The 21,240-nt window shown below is 47.4% G+C and overlaps 1 protein-coding gene across 1 annotated transcript; it reads right to left on the bottom strand.

Annotated features, from left to right (window-relative positions):
* Positions 1–877: 877 nt before the first annotated feature.
* On the bottom strand, positions 878–10,570 carry MYCL (MYCL proto-oncogene, bHLH transcription factor; the record flags this gene model as incomplete). Its single annotated transcript, XM_081334867.1, has 2 exons — positions 878–1,452; positions 10,111–10,570. The coding sequence occupies 2 exons, from the start codon at positions 10,568–10,570 to the stop codon at positions 878–880; spliced, it is 1,035 nt and encodes a 344-aa protein (XP_081190993.1).
* Between the last annotated feature and the right edge of the window lie 10,670 nt (positions 10,571–21,240).

Here is a 21,240-nt window from a genome sequence, read left to right as displayed (position 1 = left end):
CAAGATAAGCCCTGGTTTGTCATTAAATGGAAAAAGAATGAGGTAAATCAAATTCAAGGTGATTGCAGTGCTGTTCTAGTGATGGGGTAAGGGTGTGTGTGGGGGGGGGGGTTTAAGCCCCAACCCCCATGTGAATTGGAAAAACTCTGAAAGGACAGATGGTATCGTAGCAGAAGTGCCTTTTGCACCAAGCCCTTGATATATGGACTTCCTCCTGGGCAGGTGGACTCCATTGAAATTAGGTTTCCTTCCAACCAGAAGCTTCCCTGCAGGCTGCTCCTTGCTGCCTTCCCAGGGAGGTCTCAGCTCCTGAACTCCAGTTGTGAAATAACCCTTTGTGCAAAGGACCCATCCACAATTTGTTGCCGAAACAGAAAAAGCCAATTCTAACCAAGTCTTGGACTGTGAGCAAGGGGATGAGACAAAGGATTCAACTACCATCACATGATGAAAAAGCAACAAATGGCAGAAAGATCCACCCTCCTAAGGAGCTCCACAAATGACAAATGCACCATGCACCCCTGACCTCCACTGAGAAATGCTGCTCAGGGCCCTCTTGAAAACACCCACCAATTGTGATGAGGGTCTTGTCTGATATGTTCCAGGGTCCCTCTGGAGAAACAGCAGTCTGGGTCCAGCAGGGCCCACCAAGAAGGGGACAGCTGTGGGTCTTTGCCATAATCCAACATTGTGCAGCATTTTGGTAGCTGGAGCCCCCCTCCCTCACCTGGAAGGAGGAACAGAAATCAGATGGGAGTAGCAGAATAAGGACAAGCCTTGTGTGATGTGCAGTGGCAGTGCATGCTGGGAATGACAGTCCATTAGCAGCCTGCAACCCAAAACCAGCCAAAAAGTGCTGATGCGACCGAAAACCCAGCTACTGTGTGCCCTGCAGGTATGAAATCTGTTTCCGTAGCTGAAGCTGGTGCAGTTTCAGCAGCTTCTTCTCAGCCACCATTTGCTGCTCAGTGCTGAGAAGCAGCTGCAGATACTCGGAGGCTTTGCTCAGGACCACCACTTTGGGGGTTTTGGGGTGAGATGCGAGTCCAGGCAACTGGTCCCTCAGTGCCAGGAAACGCGAACGAAGGTCATTCCGCCTCTTGCGCTCCAAGTAGTTGTGGTTTTTCCTCTTGGTCACATCCTCACTGTCTGAGCCAGGAGCGCTCCCAGCCTTGGGGAGGGAAGCCGCAGGAGGGAAACGTTCCACCCCTTGCCCAGGCAACTGTGGCTCATTGTCCCCAGCATCAGGGCTGCTCTTCTCCAGAGGCCCCTCAATGGAATGAGCCTCAGGTGGGGAGCGGGCAGCATAGTTGTGCTGCTGTTGATGGATGGCGATGTGGAAGTGCTTTGTGCAGGGATCCAGGGGGTCATCCCGCACTGTGATGGTGACTGGCTTCCTTGTCCCCAAAGCCTGCCTCTTTTCAACGGTCACCACATCGATTTCTTCTCCTTCTGCAAACAAAAAAAATGATGGAGGAATCAACAGGTATCAAGATCTGTTTCTGTGATTCAAGCAGTGGCAAACAACTAATTAAATGAGCTGAACAGAGTGTGCAACTGTGTGCAGAAACTTGAATACTCAAGTAGAATGGTCAGCACTTCACTTGAGCCAAGAGACAGCTCAAGGCTGGGTTTAAGATGTACTGTGGTGAGCTTGGTTTTGGTTTGCATATTATGCAAATCCAGCTAATTGTGATTTTCAGTAAACCATAGCTGAACAAAACATGTCTCAACTTGTATGAACCAAGGGTCCCAGAAGAAGTAGGTGGAAGCTTGTGACCTCTTTCTTCAAGGCATGTGAGCATCCCAAACCAGATATTAATTTCTACAACTGCTGAAAAGTGCCTTGATCCAACCCTAAGGCTGGATTCAGTTTTCCCTGGTAGCCATCAGATGCCTTGTAAAGTCAACCTTGGCACTGCCAGAAGGGGTTCTACATACCTGCTCCTGACCCTAAGTTATGTGTCGATGGCTTTACCAAATTCTGGAATGGCTTATGGCTCATAAGACAGGAAATGCATCTCTAAACTCAAACATCAGGAACACTGAATGTGTTTTCCTGCTGATCTCCTGACACATCTCCTGACATCTCCTGCACTGCAAGATGCAAAAAGAGTGACTGGAAGGAGCAAAATTATGATCTGTTCCAATTCTAGAGCCACTCTGTGAGTTAAGAAATACTATGTCCCCTTTGGGTAGTATTTGTGCATTTGGACCTCTAGTCTGATACTCTTCTCCCTCTTCTCTTTTTCATCAGATGTTATTAGTCTACTATTGAGGACTATTACAGCTTTATTGCACTTAAGTAACCAAATGCAGCACAGTAACAGAGTAAAACTCCTTAAAGCGCAAACTTACAAATCTATAACTGAGTAGTAAAAGATCACAGATGTTAAAGCCAAACCCTTAAACTGACCAGGTAGGTGCCTATAGAGAGCCCCTCACTGTCCCCTTTAATATTCTCCAAAGCCACAAACGGTTAATTCTAGAGAAAAGCCATGACTATAAAACTGTGGGACATTTCAAGTTCATTAAAATTCTCCATTTGGTCAAATAACAGTTTTGGTGGCCATCGCTGAAAAAGGACATTGAAGGGTATGTGGCAAGCTGCCCAGTATGTGCCTCAGCCAAATGACGGAAAGGGGAAGCACCAGGGCTCCTTCAAACAGTACCGGAGAGCCTAGTGCTCCACTGAAGGAAGTCTCCATGGACTTTATTGTAGAACTCCCTGAGAGCTCAGGAAATACAGTGATCTGGGTCATAACAGACCTATTCTCCAAACAAGTACATTTCGTGCCCTGCCAAAAAATTCTGTCTGCCCATGCCTTGGCTAAACTTTTCATTCAACATGTCTATAGACTGCATGGGGCTCCGCAACGATAATCTCCGATTACGGAGTCCAATTCACCTTGAGGTTTTGGCAGGAATTTCTGGGACTAAGCTCCGGTCATCACCCCCAAACTAATGAAGTATGTGGAAGAGCCAATAGGGTTCTAGGCAGTACCTCAGGTGGTGTTATGTACTGGGCTCTTGAGGAATAACACATGGGTTGCTAGAGCAGCTAACGGCTCTCCAGGAACGCAGACTACAAGTCTCCTGTGCTGCAATTGGCTATCTCCAGGCAGCAATGGTTGATTCAAACCTATTGGCTGCCGCCTAGGGGCTAGACTTTATATTGTGGTTAGTTGCAGCCATTTCCCTAGTACAGTTTCTGCACGAAATAAACTATGAGTTACCTTGTATTCAGCTATGCATCTTCTTTCCTGCGCCAAATAACCCGCTATTTAACAGGTGTTATATAAACAACCAGCAAGACAACTAGATAGAGCTCCTCCTGTTTGCCCAAGTGACTTACAATAATTCCATCCATAGCAGCACAGGCTTCACCCCATTCAAAGTGGCCATGGGCCAAGACTTTGCCTCATTACTTGAATTACCTGTGGTCACCCCCTCTGTCTCCTCTCTCAAAGATTGGGTGACCCAATTACAAAACATCTGGTCCGTGGCTAGAAAACCGCTATAAAAAGCAAGCAGACAAAAACTGCATGAAGCCTAAGGACTTTAATGTAGGGGATTGGGTGTATTTATCTACCAAGTATTTGCAATCCAGGCAACCCCCCCCAAAAAACTGGGGCCCAAGTATGTTGGACCTTTTCCCATTAAATGCCTGATTAACCCAGTCCAGTAGAATTCGAACTCCCCAAATCACTCAGGTGCATACACCCAGTCTTCCACTGCAGTCTGCTGAAACCTGAGACGGCCTTCCCCTTGCGCCTGATGCCACCCTCTCCCCCTGAGCCCCTCACAATTGAAGGGGAGCAGCACTTGGAAGTAAAAAACATCCTGGATTCCCGCAAACACTACAGGAAAATCCTGTGGCATGGAAAGACTTGAGGGTGGACCTCAAACATGTTAAAGCCGCCAAACTCCTTAATCCAGGGGCCCCCAACGTATGGTTCACGGCCCAGTACCGGGCCACAGTCTGTTGGCCATTGGGCCCCAGCAATAGCTGGTGAGCCCTGGTAGCACCATTGTACAGGCACTAGTGGCCCCATTTGCGCATGCACTGGGATGCAAGCACCATCACGTGGGTGCCTGCAGGTCATTTGCACATGAGAGCGGGCACCAGTGGGTATGCCATGGGCGCATGTGGCCCATTTGTGCATGCACATGCATGAGCCCATGCGCCGTGGGTGTGTGTGGCCCACATTTCCCTGCTGCTCCCTTTCCTTCTGGGCTGCCAAGCTGGAAAGGTTGGGGAAGTCTGCCTTAAGCGGTTCTACAAACAACAAACAAAATGACAAACACAATTATCTAAGCCTGGTTGTCCTTGTTCTCTCTCTGTCTCTTCTTTTACAGGACCAATGTCCCTGTCAAGGAGGGCAGCATGACAGGATCTTGCTGGCACCTTGCTGGGCTCCTGCCATCAAAGGGGTAGGGAGGAATCCACACCTGTGTATCTAATAGTGGGAAATGGGGAGGTGGTGGTGGTGGGATGCGGATGGGGAAATGACAACAGAAGAAGACCAGATCACCAAACTGGCTTGTACCAGGATCTTCAAGGCTGTTTGCCCTGAGAATGGAATGTTACCAGTTTGATAACACAAGAGTTTCTCAAAACATGATACCGGCATCACATTGGCTGGCTGGGTGGGGGGAGGTAGGGTTAGGGTGGGAGGGAGTGGGAAAGGAAAAGAATAGCTTTGTATTTTCCACGAGAACACTGGATTCCGCTTGACTTTGCTGCAACCAGTTTCTTTCGGTAAAAGTTCCTTTGCTTCAATTAAATGGAGTCACGAGTCCTACTTTCCTGAGAGAGCAAACTGGGGCATGTCTGAGAAATTGCTTCTCAGCCTCAAGAGTGACCAGGGCAATGTAGCCACATTATTTTGGAAACTTAGTACACACTTAGCCTCCTTTCCTGTGCAACTCAGACCGGTCCGGACTCCAGCAATCTGACTTGCACCAAAGCAACCTTCTGAGAATTGGGAGGGGGACATTTCTGCCCTCCAAATTCAGTCTGTTTAGAACTGCAGCCAAGCAAGGTGTGTTTTCTGGTACTCTGGAAGGAGAGGAAGAAATCTCTACTGAAGACAATTGCAGGGACAACAAGAGAACAAGCTCTAATTGTATCTGGTTGGGAGGCAGGATTGGAACAAAGTTTGTTGGTTAAATCCACCACCCATCTTTACCCTGTTCTTTCATAGCTCATTGGAATTCTAAATGAAGCCCAGGCCTGGGGTGGGGGTGGGGGGCAGGAGGAGAGCTGGTTTTTGTCCCTTTGACTTGCCACTTCACAAAATCTATAGGGCCTTTCCCCACCTCGAGGCACAAAAAGGGACATAGAACCTTCTGCCCAGCAGCTCACAAAAAAGAGAGTGAGGAGTTGAGAAGCGTTAAGTCAACTTCGACAGAAACCCTCCTTCTTCCTCAGACAAACTGGCCGGGCTCTCGGAAGGGAAGGAAACCTTTTCCGGGCAAGGCCACCACCTGTCTAAACTCGCCTTTCATTAAACTCCACCCTCTGGTTCAGCTTTCCTCTTCTTTGCTAAGGGGACTGAGAAGAAACAGAGGAGCCCACGGGGAGGGTCTTTAATGTGAAAGACAAAATAACAGAATAACAGAGTTGGCAGGGACCTTAAAGGTCTTCTAGTCCAACCCACTACACAGTAAGCTGACAAGTGGCTGTCTAATCACTTCTGAAAAACCTCCAGTGATGGAGCACATCTTCTGAGGGCAAGCTGCTCCACTGGATAATTATTCTCATTAGCAGGAAATTTCTTCTTAGTTCCAGGTTGCTTCTCTTCTTGATTAGTTTCCAACCATTATTTCTTCTCTTGTCTTCTGGTGCTTTGGAAAACAGGCTGATCTCTTCTTCTTTGTAGCAGCCCCTCAGATGTTGGAACACTTCTATCCTGTCGTCCCTAGTCCTCCTTTTCACTAGACTAGACATACCCAATTATCGCAACTGTTCTTTGTATGTTTTAGCCTCCAGTCTCCTAATCATTTTTGTTGCTCTTCTCTGCCTTCTTTCCAGAGTATCATCATCATTTTTATATTGTGATGACAAAAACTGGATGCAGTACTGCAAGTGTGGTCTTACCAAGGCATTTTAAAGATGCTTGGATGAACCTTATTTCTCACTCTCAGGACCCAAATACAGTGCTCGGTCTTACCAAGGCATTTTAAAGATGCTTGGATGAACCTTATTTCTCACTCTCAGGACCCAAATACAGTGCTCGTGAGTTACATTTTAAACAATGATAATGGAAAGATCCTGCTATTCTCTTGCAACTTGTTTTATTTAAATTCAAAGAGCACTGAAGAGTAAGCAAGCAGGATGGGGGCTGGAAAGGGAGTCTGCAGGAATGTCCTTCCCATCCTCTACAGCAGGGCTTTTCAGCCTTTTCAGCCATTCACTTTTAGGATGTGGCAATATCCGAGTACCGCCAGCCGCCTAGTAAGGTGTCAAAAACTTGATTGCCGAAAAAAAAGGAAAAAAGTGATAAAGTACAGGTAGTACTCAACTTACAACAGTCGCTTAATGACTGTTTGAAGTTACGGCACTGGAAAAAGTGACTTATGACCATTTTTCACATTTATGACCATTGCAGCATCCCCAGGGTAATGTGATTTACATTTGCATCCTTGGCAACTGATTCATAATTTATGACGATTGCAGTGTCCTGGGATCATGCAACCTTTTGACAAGCAAAGTTGATAAGGAAAGCCAGATTCATTTAACAACCGTGTTACTAATTTAACAACTGCAGTGATTCACTTAACAAATGTGGCAAGAAAAGTCGTAAAATGGGAGAAATCTCATTTAACAAATTTCTCACTCCTTCTTTTATATCCTCTCTTCTCTCCCCCTCTTTTTATATTCTCTCCTCTCCCCCCTTTGTCCTTTTACATCGGGGTGTCAAACTTGATTTCATTGAGGGCCACATCAGTATTGTGGGGGGAGAGTAGGGCTGGGTGGCCAGCTCTATGTTGCTCAGGTCATCACTCAGGTCAGGGAACGTCTCCTTCTCTCCCCCCTCCCCCCTCCCTCTTTCTCATTCGCATCTCCTTCCTTCTCTTCTCCTTCTCTTCTCATGGCTTCTCTCACAAAACGCCTTTTCTCTCTTTCTCACACACACATCCCTGCAAAATCCTCCCCATTCTCATGCACATGTCCCTCCAAAAACTTTCCCATTCTCATGCACACGTCCCTCCAAAAGCCCCCCCCCTCTCTCTCTCTCTCACACACACACACACACACACACATATCCCACTTCTCTGACAAAAGCCTCTTCTCTTCTGCCTTTCTCCAGCGTCTTTTTTCTTTTCCTCTCCCGCCAAAACTGCCTCCTTTTATATCCCTTCCAACCCCCTCCTTTTTCTTCCTAGTGAGCCGGAAGTGCTGATACTGGGGCCTTTGTCTCGCCCCTGCAGTCCCTGAGGACTCTCTCATGGCAAGTCCTGCACTGTGCTGCTTTGGCTCGTTATCTCCCCCGCTACACTTGGCTAGGCTGGACAGGGCCGCATACCACCTGCCAGGTGCCAGAGCACCACCGGTTGAAAAGCCCTGCTCTACAGAGGACCTATCTGCACTTGACAAAATTACAAATGGATACAAACTGCTTTGGGGGACTAGTGCACTTTGGTTCTGAAAACAGCATAAAACTCTTAAAATAAAAGATTTGAAAACCCATTTATACCCATTATGAATTCCCATTTATTTGCTCTACATTTTGAAGTTGTCTTCTAAGCTTCCTTTTGCACAATCCAACTTTTAGTGGTTAAAGCACCAGGCTAGAAACAGGGAGGCCCTGTGTTCTAGTCTCCCCTTTGACACAGAGCCAGCTGGGTGACCTTGGGCCAAGCACTTTCAACCCTAAGGCAATGGCAGATGCTTGTAAAATCTTGCCAAGAAAACTGCGGTACTCATTGAGGCAATCTCCAGAGAGACAGAGATAGAGACAGAGAGAGGGGGGGGGCATATAAAAGAGCCTGACCATTGGTTCCAGGATGAAAGTTATTGATCAATCACATTCAGAAATGCCACCCCCTTCCTATCCCCATTGGCTTCTCCTCCAGCCACTCATTAAGCAGCCACACCTCCTCAAAATAACCCAAACATGAGCATCTGTTGCTTTTTGTCACTGACTGAAAAGGGCATTTGTGGACAGAGCCCTCCTGTTGTGGGGGTAAAGTTCATGTCAACACAAGCACATGATTCAATAAATCAGTAACAGTTCCCACCCCTTTGCTAACTCAGATTAAGCCTCTGCCAGACCTACCACTGTCCTCATGAACTCACCTTACACCTGATTTGTTTCTTCAGCCTTGCAAGCTGAGTCACAAGCCATCACCATTCACCTAGTGACTCAAGCAGAAGAGGATCAACAAGGCTTGAAGCCTGGAAGTAGAATGCAGTAGAATTACAAGGAACGTCCCCCTCCCAGTTTAGCTGGGGAAAAACTGATCTCGAACAGGTGTTGCATCACTATCACACCTATTTCACTTTGTCTCAACTGTCTTTTCACCAGAAGGCAGCTGTCACCCTGGAATTACTCTTTATGCTGGAAAACTTTTTCCAAAAATAATACTTCACTAAAGTGACTCAGTAAGAAAGCATCATTTCAGAAGGCAATCTCTGCCGTAGCTTGTTTTACCGAACACTTGAGCCATCATAATACACTTCCATATGCAAGTCTTAGGAAGCCAGGTACACTCAGACCACCTGAAAATCAAGGCTTGATATGCACTTGGAGAATATCAGTGCCTCATGGGTTGAGTAAGAAATCGGGGAGATCCCTTTTTGGGTCTTAGCCAGAGAATCAACCAGCAAAATGAGGAAAGGCAGCTCCTACCACCATCTGCTTTGCTGTGAACTCACCAAGTGGACTGAGCCAGATGAAACTCAAGTCTTAAATCCATCACAAAAGGGATCAAACTGCCCTAACGGCAGCTGACTGGACCAGGCATTGGCAGTCCTTGCAGTTTGTTGAACAACTGTTTCCTGGGCTCTAATGACACGCTAAGGACAACATGTGAGTCAACCAGTCTGCTTCTTCCATTTCCAATGGACAATCCCCCCCACCCATCATGGTTCCTGTCCCTCTATTCATATTTGTCACTCTTCCCTAAATCTATGGGTTTCCTAGTAAATCAGAAAGTCCCTTGCAGTCCCCCTTATTAAAAAGGCTGAGTCTCTCCCCGCCCCACCATGAACATTTCAATGAGAATCTTAGGAGAGGGCTCACACTGGAAGTCTGATTTTTCTTGAAATGGCTCCAGAACCAACTAGGTTCTTTCTTTCTCCTGTTCTGTGCAACTCTGAGTGTAAAATAATGTGTGCACCCAAACTCCAGAACTTCAAGCATGGTTTGGCTGCCTGACCCCATTTTATTGTACCCAAGAACATAATGCCTTTTAGATCATTTTAAACCCCAAGCTGCGGAAGGAGAATGAGAGAAAAGACATTGCTCTATTTACCACCTTGCCATGCTTTTGTGATGGCACCTGTAGTGGTCTGATGCCACCAGCTTTTAACTTTAAGATGCTGCTGCTGCTATTTCAAGCCTTCCAATAATTAATAATTAATAATTAGATTGTAGTTCACAGGATTGCAATGCTGCGGAGGTACCCAGAAACGTGAAACGGCCACTAACTTACTTCCAGTTCCTCAAAGAAATGCCCCCTCCTCCCGGCAGACCCCAGGAGCAGAGGGGAGATATTTCGTCTTCATGCCCCCCCACTCCCTCCTGAGCCGAGTTTACTCATGTGAAAAGCCACCGCCTCACTGGCCCTGCCCGATAATGACCAGATCCCGACAACACGCTAAGGCCGAGCGACCCCACCCTCCTTAATGCAGCTTCCCTGGGAACCAGCCGAGGGGCAGCTGATTTGGAAGGGGCTAAAGCGGGAGAGGGGGAGAGAGAAGAGTCCGCAAGCAGCTTTGGAAAGTTCGCGGGAGCAGCGAGGGAAGGCGGAAGGAGCCGTGCAAACTTCCTCGCGAAAGCAGAAACTCCAGGGGATGCTCAAGGGCGCGGGATGCGGAGAGATGGGCAAAGGGGTTGGGGGCGACCCTTCAGCTCTCTCTCGGCTCGAAGCCAGTCTTACCGGAGTCACTCTGGCTCTCGGAGCCGGACGAGACCGGAATCTTGGTGTCCGCGGGCGTCGTCGGCGCCCCGCTCCCGCCGGGCCAAGCGAAGACGGCGCCCGGAGCCACGCACTCGCCGCCCAGCCCGGCGAAATCGTGCGCGGACGCCAGGGCCGGCGCCGGCTTGGCCGCCAGCTTTTCGCCCATGGCTTTCTCCAGGCGCTCGCGGGCCGAGAAGCCGCTCCACATACAGTCGCGGAGGACGAAGGCGCTCAGGTTGCCCAGGAGCCCCGCAGTGGGCTCTGGCGGGCCGTCGGCGGCCGCATCCTCGGCGGGGCCGGGCAGGGGCGAGGCGGGGGGGCTGGGCAGCAGTTCGAACTTCTTCCAAATGTCCTCGCTGGGCGCGCTGGAGCGGTGGAAGTCCTCGCCCTGCGCCTCGCACGGGTAGTAGAAGTAGGGCGGCGGCGGGTCCAGCTCCATGGCCGTCGCTTCCTCGGCCGGGTAGGCGCCTCCGGGTCGCGGCCACCGCTCTGGCTTCTCCCGGGGCCGGGTCGGAAGCCCCTGGGCGGGTTCAGCGCCGCCACCTGCGCCGCCGGGCAGCTGCCGCGGGTTGGGGCAGCGCTAGAGCCTTGCACCAGCCCAACTGGCCCGGCGAGCTACGGAAGCGGCGGCCGGCGAGGCGCGACCCAGCCGGGCTAAGCCGTATTGTTTGCAGCCTCTGCCGCTTATATCCGCCTCCTGCCTCCCGCCCGGACCGTCCCCGGAACACAGCCAATGAGCAGCGCTGGATCCGCGAAGTGGGCGCGGACAGGCGTCGCCCTCACCTTCCCGCCAGGCTCGCCTTGCCCGCGAAGCCCCCGCCCGGCCCTGGAGGGAGGGGGGAAACCGCGGCGGCCCCCGAGACCCGTCGCTCCTCTGCCGGATCTGGAGCCCCGGCCTCGGCCTCCCGCTTCTCTTCCTATTGGCCAGCCGCTCAAAGCGCGGGCAAACCTGGAACCGTGAAAGACTCCCTGGCGCTCGACTTTAACGGAGCTTTTCTGCTCTGGAGGGACAACCTGGATCCATTTGATCTTGTCAAGTAACAGTAAGAGCCTTGGTGGAGCAGTGGGCTAATGCCTCCTTAAGTAACACCAGCTGCCTGCAATTAGTGCAGGTTCGCATCCCACCAGGCTCAAGGTTGACTCAGCCTTCCATCCTTCCGAGGTAGGTAAAATGAGGACCCAGATTGTTGGGGGCAATAAGCTGACTTTGTAATAAGGCCCGAAAGCCCTAATAAAGCAGGCATATACATAGAATGAAGGCTATTGCTAAGCACATTGATTTGTGCTTAGATTGTAAGCCGCCCTTGTAAGTCTTCGGAGAAGGGCGGGATATAAATGGGATTTAAAAAAAAGATGACAGTTTAGAGGGTGGCCCTCCTTGGGTGGGTTGGGCAATCGCCAATCCCCATTCCCCCTCCCCAGTGAAAAAAGCCTGTACTTCCTCGTCCTGGCAATAGTGGCAAATAACCTGAGAGAAGGAACCTCCCCCTCTTTCTTATCCTTCCTATGGCCTGGAGAAGGAGGTCGCCAGTCTCAAGCCCTGGACCTTCTCAGCTGCCCCCCCCCAAGGGCGGTGCCTTCAAAAGGCCTGAGGTACAAAGAAAACCTAAATGTCTGGGGTGGTGCTGTTTTAATCCCCCAAAACCGGACTAATACTAGAAGTAGGAATACAAGGGAACCAACCCAAGGTAACTGCATAGGATTGTGATGGAAGATGCAAAGAGACAAAACATCCAAATTCTGAGTCACACAGAAGCACTCAGTGAACCAGAAGGAGGCAGATTTTGGTTTGCCACAACTGAGGTGAAGTGAGCATTGCTTAGTGCTGATGCAACTGTAAGACAACTACTAGACCAGACATGTCAAACACATCCAGACCGCGAAGTGGTTTCATGTGCCCCGCGAAGCCATCCTGGAAACAGTGAGGGAACGGCCCCCACTGCCTTGGCCCTGGCCCAGAGACCCTCCTCCTGCCAGAGACCCTCAGATCTGTCCCACTCCTGCCCAGGCCCCCATAGGCACCCTTGATGCGAACAATGTAGAGCTGGCCACGCCCACCCAGTAGGCCATACGCACTCTAGCCATGCCCACCCAGTAGGCCACGCCCACCCTGGCCATACTCACCCGGCCCCTTGAGGGCAACCGCAATGCTGATGCGGCCCTCAATGAAATTGAGTTTGACACCCCTGTACTAGACTATACAAGTACTCTTCAATTTACAACCATTTGTTTAGTGACCGTTCAAAGTGAAAACAGCACTGGAAAAAGTGACTTATGACAGTTTTTCCCACTTAACCATTGCATCATCCCCATGCTCATGTGATCAAAATTTAGACACTTGGCCACTGACATGTACTTATAATGGATGCAGTGTCCTGTGGTCATCTTCTGTGACCTTTTGACAAAGTCAGTGGGGAAGCAAGAGTCACTTAGCAACCATGTTACTAACTTAACAACTGTAGTGGTTCACTTAACAACTGTGGCAAGAAAGATCGTAAAATGGGGCAAAACTCACTTAACAAATGTCTCGCTTAACAACAGAAACTTTAGGATTAATTGTGGTTGTAGGTCGAGCACTTTCTGCATTGTGTTGTGTTTCATTTTCTAAGCATTAAGAGATAGTACCCATCTATGTCAGGTTTTATGACTATGAACAAGACTGAATAATGAGGCTATCAGAGGGATCCTGGAGTATGGAAGAATTAAAATTACTGTTAATTAAATATCATTTGTTCAACATTCAAGCTTAATTCATGAAGAATACTACCTGAATATTGAAATAAATGCAGATGAGCAAACTTGTACCTTCTCAATCTGTCCCAGAATCAGATTTGCTACCTGTTTGTTTTACTGTGCTGGTTTAACTATGAAGAATAGAATGGAATGGAATGGAATGGAATGGAATGGAATGGAATGGAATAGAATAGAATAGAATAGAATAGAATAGAATAGAATAGAATAGAATAGAATAGAATAGAATAGAATAGAATAGAATAGAACCTTGGAGGTCTTCTAGTCCAGCCCCCTGCTCAAGCAAGAAAACCTATACCATCTCAGACAAGTGACTGTCCAGTCTCTTCTTAAAACCCTCCAGTGATGGAGCATCCACGATTTCTGCAGGCAAGCTGTTCCACTGGTTAATTGTCCTCACTGTTAGGAACTTTCTCCTTAATTCCAGGTTGCTTCTCTCTTTGATCAGTTTCCAACCATTGTTTCTCGTCCTTCCCTCTGGTGCTTTTGAGAATAGTTTGACCCCCTCTTCTTTGTGGCAGCCCCTCAGTTACCGGAATACTGCTATCACCTCACACCTATTTCTTCTTTTCTTTAGACTAGCCAAACCCAAGTCCTGCAGCCGTTCTTTTTATGTTTTAGCTTTTTTGGTGGCTGCTGCACCTTGCTGTTTCATAGTCTTGTGATTGTCCACTAGGACTCCAAGCTCCCTGTCTAACAGTTCCTGTTTTTGAGCCAGGTCTCACCTAATCTGTGCTCTGATTTTTCCTGCCTAAATGTAAAACTTTGCTTTTCTCCACACTGAAACTCATTTTGTTGGACAGGGCCCATTGTTCAAGTTTGTCAAGATCTTTTTGGATCCTGCGTTTGTCTTCTGGGGTGTTGGATACTCCTGCCAGTTTGGTGTCATCTGCAAATTTGATAAGTTCCCCTTCAATTCCCTCATCTAAGTCATTGATGAAAATATCGAAGAGTACTGGGCCTAAGATGGAGCCTTGTGGCTGCTTACTGCTTACTTCTGTCCATGTGGAATTAGTACCACTAAGGACTACTCGCTGAGTACGGTTTGTCAGCAAGCTACAAATCCATCTGGTAGTGATGTTATCTATTCTACCTTTTTCTAGCTTACCAAGCAGTAGATTGTGGTCTACTTTGTCAAATGCCTTACTGAAATCTAAGTATACTATGTCCACAGAGTTTCACTGGCCTACTAATTTAGTCACTTTATCTAAGAATGAAATAAGATTGGTTTGGCATGATCTGTTTTTGACAAACCCATATACCAGTTATAACTTTGTTTGCTTCTAGTTGTTTGCAGATCTGTTTTTTGATTATCTTCTCCAGGATCTTCCCAGGTATTGATGTTAGACTGATTGGTCTGTAGTTTCTTGGATCTATTTTGTTTCCTTTCTTGAAGATGGGAACCACATCAGCCCTTTTCCAATCCTCGTGTACTTCCCCAGTGCTCCAGGATTTTTGAAAGATGTGGTGCGATGGTTCTGAGATAATATCTGCCAGCTCCTTCAGAACTCTGGAACGTAATCTGTTGGCTCCTGGTGATTTATATTCGTCAAGTTTGGATAAATGTTCTCTTACAATTTTCTTGCTTTTTGTTTCTTGTTTGTCTTTTGCAGTATTTTTTTGTATGTTGTGCTATAATTTCTTTTTGTGTGAAGACTGACGCAAAGAATGAGTTAAGCAGCTCTGTTTTCTCCCTATTCCTTGTTACTTCCTTGACATCTCTCTTAACAGTTTCTGTTAAAACCCATTCCTATTTTATTTTATTTCATTTTTATTTCATTCCAACTCTACTGGGTTTTGCCATGCTTCCAAGGGGGAGGGGGGATGTACCTGCAGGGCATTGCTTTCACTTCCTCCCCTCGCTACAATGTAATTCCTTACTTTGTTTATTGGGTCTGTATCCTGTTTCCTGCGTTATCTCTCTCTCTGAACTCTATCTTTTAAACTGTCAATTAAGAACAAAGGAGAAGATAGAACAAAGGAGGAGATAGGAGTCTAATCTTAATGCCTTGATTTTGTCTACGCCCTCAGCATTCTTGGGGATGAAAAACCTGAACTCCGCAGCTGCTCCACTACCTTGGACCACAGCCAGAGAGACACTGAGGGGGAATCAGATGTTGAAGTCCTGGGGATGTCCACTGAGGCAGGAGTCACCGCTTTGGCAGCCCCCATTCCCCACCAGCCCGCAACTGCTGATCAGGTTGGGAGACAACACCGCTGGCGGCAAAAGTACCGGTCCATCCAAAGATTCCCGCCACTGGACGCGAAATTCAGGGGGGAGCCGCAGTGCTTGGGGTTCTTCCTAACCCAAGTCTTGAGCTCATGGAAGAGTACAGACGAGCCATCCCCAGCGACAAAGCCCGGATCTGTATCGTGCAAACTGCTCTGGACAGGGTGGCCATAGACTGGATGGTGAACCTGCATGATTCCAAAGCTCCACAACTTCAACCAATTCATGTCCTCTCTGAGAAGGCAATTTGAGAACCACCTGGCTGACAGGAAAGCCTGTGAGAGAATCAAAACAGTGAGGCAGGGCAGGCGCCCAGTAGCTGAATACACACAAGAATTCCAGGCCATCGCCAACAAGCTGAATTGGCCGGAAGACATCCTCCTTAGCCATTTCAAAGACAGTCTAAACTACGACTTGTATGATGCTTGCCTGCCTCATGGAGACCCACGCCGACTCAACGAATGGTATGTCCTAGTGGAGAAAGCAGAAATCGATCTACTGAAGAGACACCACCGAGGAAGACCATGGGGCTGCTCGTCTCCTGAGCCATTGCACGAACCAGCAAAACCACCAGCCATGGCCAAGAAATCAACAGGCTGTTTCAAATGCAGGAGAGAGAGGCATCGCGCCTTAGAGTGCCGCTCGAAAGTCCCTCCACGCAACCCAGACCAATCACCAGCCAGGAAGTTGGGGAAGTCCCCAGCCAAGCCATGAGAGCCCGCCATGAGGGAAACAGAGGCTGTAGAATCCCTACTGTCTGCCATGCATGGGCAGGGAACTCTGGCCTACACCGCAGGGGTGGCAGATACCTCGGATGACAACTCAGAAGGTGAACCCCTGATAAGTGGACCCATCACTCCTATCCTCAAGACAGTGACTATATTAGCCCCCTCATGCCCAAAGCTGTCAAAGTAAAAGCCTTAATAGACTCTGGCTGCACCCACTGCCTCATTAGCCCAACGCTAGTGAGAAACTTGGGCATCCTGGTGAGGAAGCCGAGACAACCAATCTCATTCGGCCAGTAAGATGGGTCCATAGCAAGAGGGGGTACCAGCTCCCCTTGCCACCTTACCAGTTCACTTGTCCCTGGGGACTCATGAGGAAGATATGTTTGTAGTGACCCCAGGCATGGAATGCCCAATGATTTTAGGGCTGGAATGGTTAAAGAAATGGAACCCCTGGGTAAATTGGAGGACAGCAGAATCCAACTTCCCAGAGGGGGAGCGCGTGAACTCAGAACCCCCAAAGCTCCCCCAAACCTGAGGAGCAGAGACAGCATCAGTGGGAGAAGAGAAGGGTTTACCAGAATTACATTGCTGAAGTTTTCAGTGAGGAATGGGCGGATGATCCTCACCAACCCACAGACTGTGCTATAGAAATTAAACCTGGGGCAAAACTCCCGAAGACCAGGCTGTACTCCATGAGCCCTAAAGAGACATAGGAGATGAAAAGATTCATAAATAAAAACTTAGAAAGGGGATTTGTTGAACCTGCCAAACCCAAAGTGGCCACCCTGGTCCTCTTTAGGGAGAAGAAGGATGGCACTTTCTGTTTGTGCATGGACTACCGCGCCCATAATGCAGTCAGTGAAAGTAATCTGTATCCCTCTACCCCTCATGAAGGACATGTTATCCCACCTATCGAAAGGAAGAATTTTTACCAAACTAGACCTAGAGAAGCGTACTACCGCGTTAGGATCAAGGAAGGGGACGAATGGAAGACCACATTTAATTGTCCAATGGGATGCTACCAATTCAAAGGGCCCCCCGCAGTATTTATGCAATTAATCAATGAGATGCTAAGGGAGCACCTATTTAAGTGGGTCATGGTTTATTTAGATGACATCCTTATCTTCACCGAGTCCAAAGAGGAGCATATCAACCTAGTCAGAGCGGTTTTTTAAAAAAACTGCAAGCTGCCCAACTATATGCTAAGTTATCAAAATGTGAATTCCACCAGGAAAGAATAGACTACCTGGGGTATTGCATATCCCCACAGGGCATCGAAATGGACACCAAGAAGGTCAGGGCAGTACTAGAATGGGCACCACCCTGCACAAGAAAGCAATTACAAACTTTCCTGGGTTTTGCAAATTTCTACCGCCAGTTCATTCTTTCGTTCACCCAAATAGCCCTGCTCCTCACAAACTTGTTAAAAATGAAGGGGGGCCCTCAGTGAAACCCAGCCAGCCACTGAATTGGACAATGGAATGCCAAGCAGCATTCGAGAGGTTAAAGAGACTTTTTTCTGCCAAACCTGTACTGAGGCACCCGGACCCAGATAAACCATTCATAATACAGGCAGATGCAAGCAATGTGGCAGTGGGGGCTGCATTATTACAGGAAAACGATGATGGGGCACTGCAACCGTGTGCATATACATCCCGGAAACTCACTGAGACAGAACAACGTTGGGCTGTGTGGGAGAAGGAAATGTATGCTGTGAGGTGGTCATTACTTACATGGCATCATTTCCTTGAAGGGAATAAAATCCCCTTCCAGGTCTGGATGGACCACAAAAACTTGGATGCACTAAAAACACCCAGAAAACTCACTCCTAAGCAAGCCCACTGGTTTCAGCACTTTCACCAATTCTGTTTCACGCTCAAACAGTTGCCGGGGGGAAAGAACTTCCTGGCAGATGCACTGTCTCATATGCCCCAATATAACAGCATGTGAGCCACCAATTCTAAATCACTCATGCCTGAACCACAATTGGCAGCGCCAGTAACCACCAGGGCCCAAGCCAAAATAAAGCCGCAGCTGAATAGCCAAACTGGAATTGAATTCTGGAAGATTTTAGAAACAGATGAATGGTTCCAGAAAAATAGACACATGTGCATGATCGAGGATGGGCTGCCATGGGTGGGGGAGAGGTTTTACATACCAGCCACCCAGAGGGTCAATTTCATGCAGCTGTGCCATGCTACAAAATCAGCAGGGCATTTTGGATTTGTAAAAACTGTACATTTAATTAAAAGGAAATTTTGGTGGTCATCCATGAAAAAGGACATAGAAAGCTACGTGGCCAGCTGTCCAACTTGTGCAGCTGCCAAGAGGTTGCAAGGGAAATCGTCCGGACTGCTACTACCAGTGGCGAATCCCTCAGCTCCATGGAAGGAAATATCCATGGATTTTATAGTGGAATTACCAGAAAACAACAGAAACACTGTCATCTTGGTGGTTGCGGACCTGTTCTCAAAACAAGTGCATTTTATCCCTTGCCAAAAAAGTCCCCACCATAAAAACTTTAGTGAAACTATTTGTGCAGCACATCTACAGACTGCATGGGGCACCCCAACACATCATATCAGATAGGGGAGTGCAATTTATATAAGAATTATGGAAAGAATTTTTATCCCTTTTAGGAGCCACTCAGGGACTGTCATCTAGTCATCATCCTCAATGTAATGGCCAAACTGAACAGTCCAACTCAGTACTCGAACAATACTTAAGATGCTTTATTAATTTCCAGCAAACGAACTGGACAGACCTACTTGCAGAAGTTGCCTGCAATAACGCAGTCCACTCTAGCACAGGCTACACTCCCTTTCAGGTAGCCACTGGTCAAAGTTTCAACCCTATGCCAGAACTAACCCAAATGAACTGGAAATCCCATCACTGAAAGAATGGATAGCACAATTACAAAACACCTGGCCAGTAGTTAGGAAAGCCCTGGACAAAGCTAGACAAGCATACAAAGCACAAGCGGATAAAAGGAGTGTCGAACTTAAACCATTCATTGTAGGGGAAATTGTATATTTCTCTACAAAATTCCTAAAATCCCTACAGCCCTGTAAAAAACTTGGTCCAAAATACATAGGACCTTTTCCAATCAAAAGAATCATAAACCTAGTAACAGTAGAATTAGAACTACCAAAACCCTCAAGCAAATACACCCAATTTTTCATTGCAGCTTGCTGAAAAGAGAACAACAGTCGCCCTTAAGACCAAAACTCCCCACCCCAACAACTCCAATCATGGTTGAAGGAGAACAACACTTTGAGATAAAAGAAATCTTACATTCTATCTAGGAAGTATCATGGGGCAACACAATACCTAGTAGCCTGGAAATACCTTCCCTCCTCACAAAACGAGTGGGTCCTCAAACGTTACGTCAAAAAACTCAAACTGCTAAAGACGTTTCATACAGAATATCCCAACAAACCGGACTAACCTCTATACCTGTTTGTTTTCTCTACAGGTGGATCTCTCCTATTTTTAGGGGGGGCAGGATGTCAAAACCCATTCCTATTTTATTTCATTTCTATTTCATTCAAACTTTCCTGGGTTTTGCCATGCTTCCAAGGGGGAAGGGGGATGTACCTGCAGGGCATTGCTTTCACTTCCTCCCCTCGCTACAGTGTATTTATATTGACCGATATATATTCTGGAGGGCTTTTATCTCGGATCACATGCATTTCTGTAGATATGTAGTATTCCCTTACATATAGTGCAACTCCCCCTCCTATTTTTGTAGATCTATTTCTTTTGAACAATTTGTATCCATCCCTCAGTACATTCCAGTCATGGGTTTCATCCCACCAGGTTTCTGTAATGCCAACTATGTCGTACCCACCCTCATGTACTATTGCTTTTAGTTCACTCTGTTTGTTCCCCAAGCTTTGAGCATTAGTATATTTAAGACTTTTATGTCTGTCCATGGGTATGTTTCCTGTATCTCCTGATTGTTGTTTGATTTTTTTCTTTTTTTCTTTTTTTCTCATCACTCCCTACCTCTTTGTTTGAATTGTTTTCTTGGGGTTTATGATTGGTTTTGTCTTCTAGAGATTCTAATGATTGGTCACCCTTCCCCCTCAATTTTAGTTTAAAGCCCTTCTAACAACCTAAGATATGCAGATGATACCACTCTAATGGCAGAAAGTGGAGAGGAACTAAAGAGCCTCTTGATGCGGGTGAAGAAGGAGAGTACAAAAGTGGACTTGAAACTCAACATTAAGAAAACGAAGATCATGGCATCCAGCCCTCTCAATTCCTGGCAAATAGATGGGGAAGAAATGGAGGTAGTGACAGATTTTATTTTCCTGGGCTCCAAGATCACTGCAGATGGGGACTGCAGCCAAGAAATTAAAAGACGCTTGCTCCTGGGGAGGAAAGCTATGGCAAATCTAGACAGCATACTAAAAAACAGAGACATCACCCTGCCAACAAAAGTGCGTATAGTCAAGGCTATGGTCTTCCCAGTTGCAATGTATGGCAGTGAAACTTGGACCATAAGAAAGGTTGAACGCCAAAGAATTGAGGCCTTTGAACTATGGTGCTGGAGAAGACTCCTGCGAGTTCCTTGGACTGCAAAGTGATCAAACCGGTCAGTCCTAGAGGAGATCAACCCTGACTGCTCTTTAGAAGGCCAGATCCTGAAGTTGAACCTCAAATACTTTGGCCACCTAATGAGAAGGAAGGACTCACTGGAGAAGAGCCGAATGCTGTGAAAGGTTGAGGGCAAGAGAAGAAGGGGACGACAGAGAATGAGGTGGCTGGATGGAGTCACTGAAGCAGTAGGCGTGAGCTTAAATGGACTCCAGAAGATGGTAGAGGACAGGAAGGCCTGGAGGAATGTTGTCCATGGGGTCGCGATGGGCCGGACACGACTTCACAACTAACAACAACAATGAGTTGGTCCATTCTTTTTCCGAGTACATTTTTCCCTTTTTCATGAGGTGCAGCCCATCCCTTGCCAATAGTCCATCATGTAGGAAGTGCAGTCCATGGTCCAGGAAACCAAAGGTTTTTTGGCAACACCAACCCTTTAGCCAGTGGTTTATTTCTAGAATTCTTTTTTCCCTCAATGGGTGTTGGCCTTTTGTTGGGACTACTGATGAGAACACTACTTGTTCCTAGCTCCTTAACTTTATTGCCTAGTTGCTTATAGTCTCTCAGTATTGTGCTCAAGTTCTTTGTTTTGTTATTCGTTCCAATGTGAAGGAATAGGAGAGGGTAGTAATCTGTGGTCCTCATTATTTTGGTTAGGTTCTCAGCCACATCTTTGATTTTTGCTCCAGGGAGACAACATACCTCCCTGGATTGTATGTCCAGTCTGCAGATGGATGATTCTGTTCCTTTGAGAATAGAATCTACTGTCACCAGCACTCACTTTCTTTTTTCGAG

The sequence above is a fragment of the Vipera berus genome, assembly GCF_964194415.1.
Source record: "Vipera berus genome assembly, chromosome: 9".
NCBI lineage: Eukaryota > Metazoa > Chordata > Lepidosauria > Squamata > Viperidae > Vipera > Vipera berus.
This window is presented reverse-complemented; position numbering and strand designations above follow the sequence as displayed.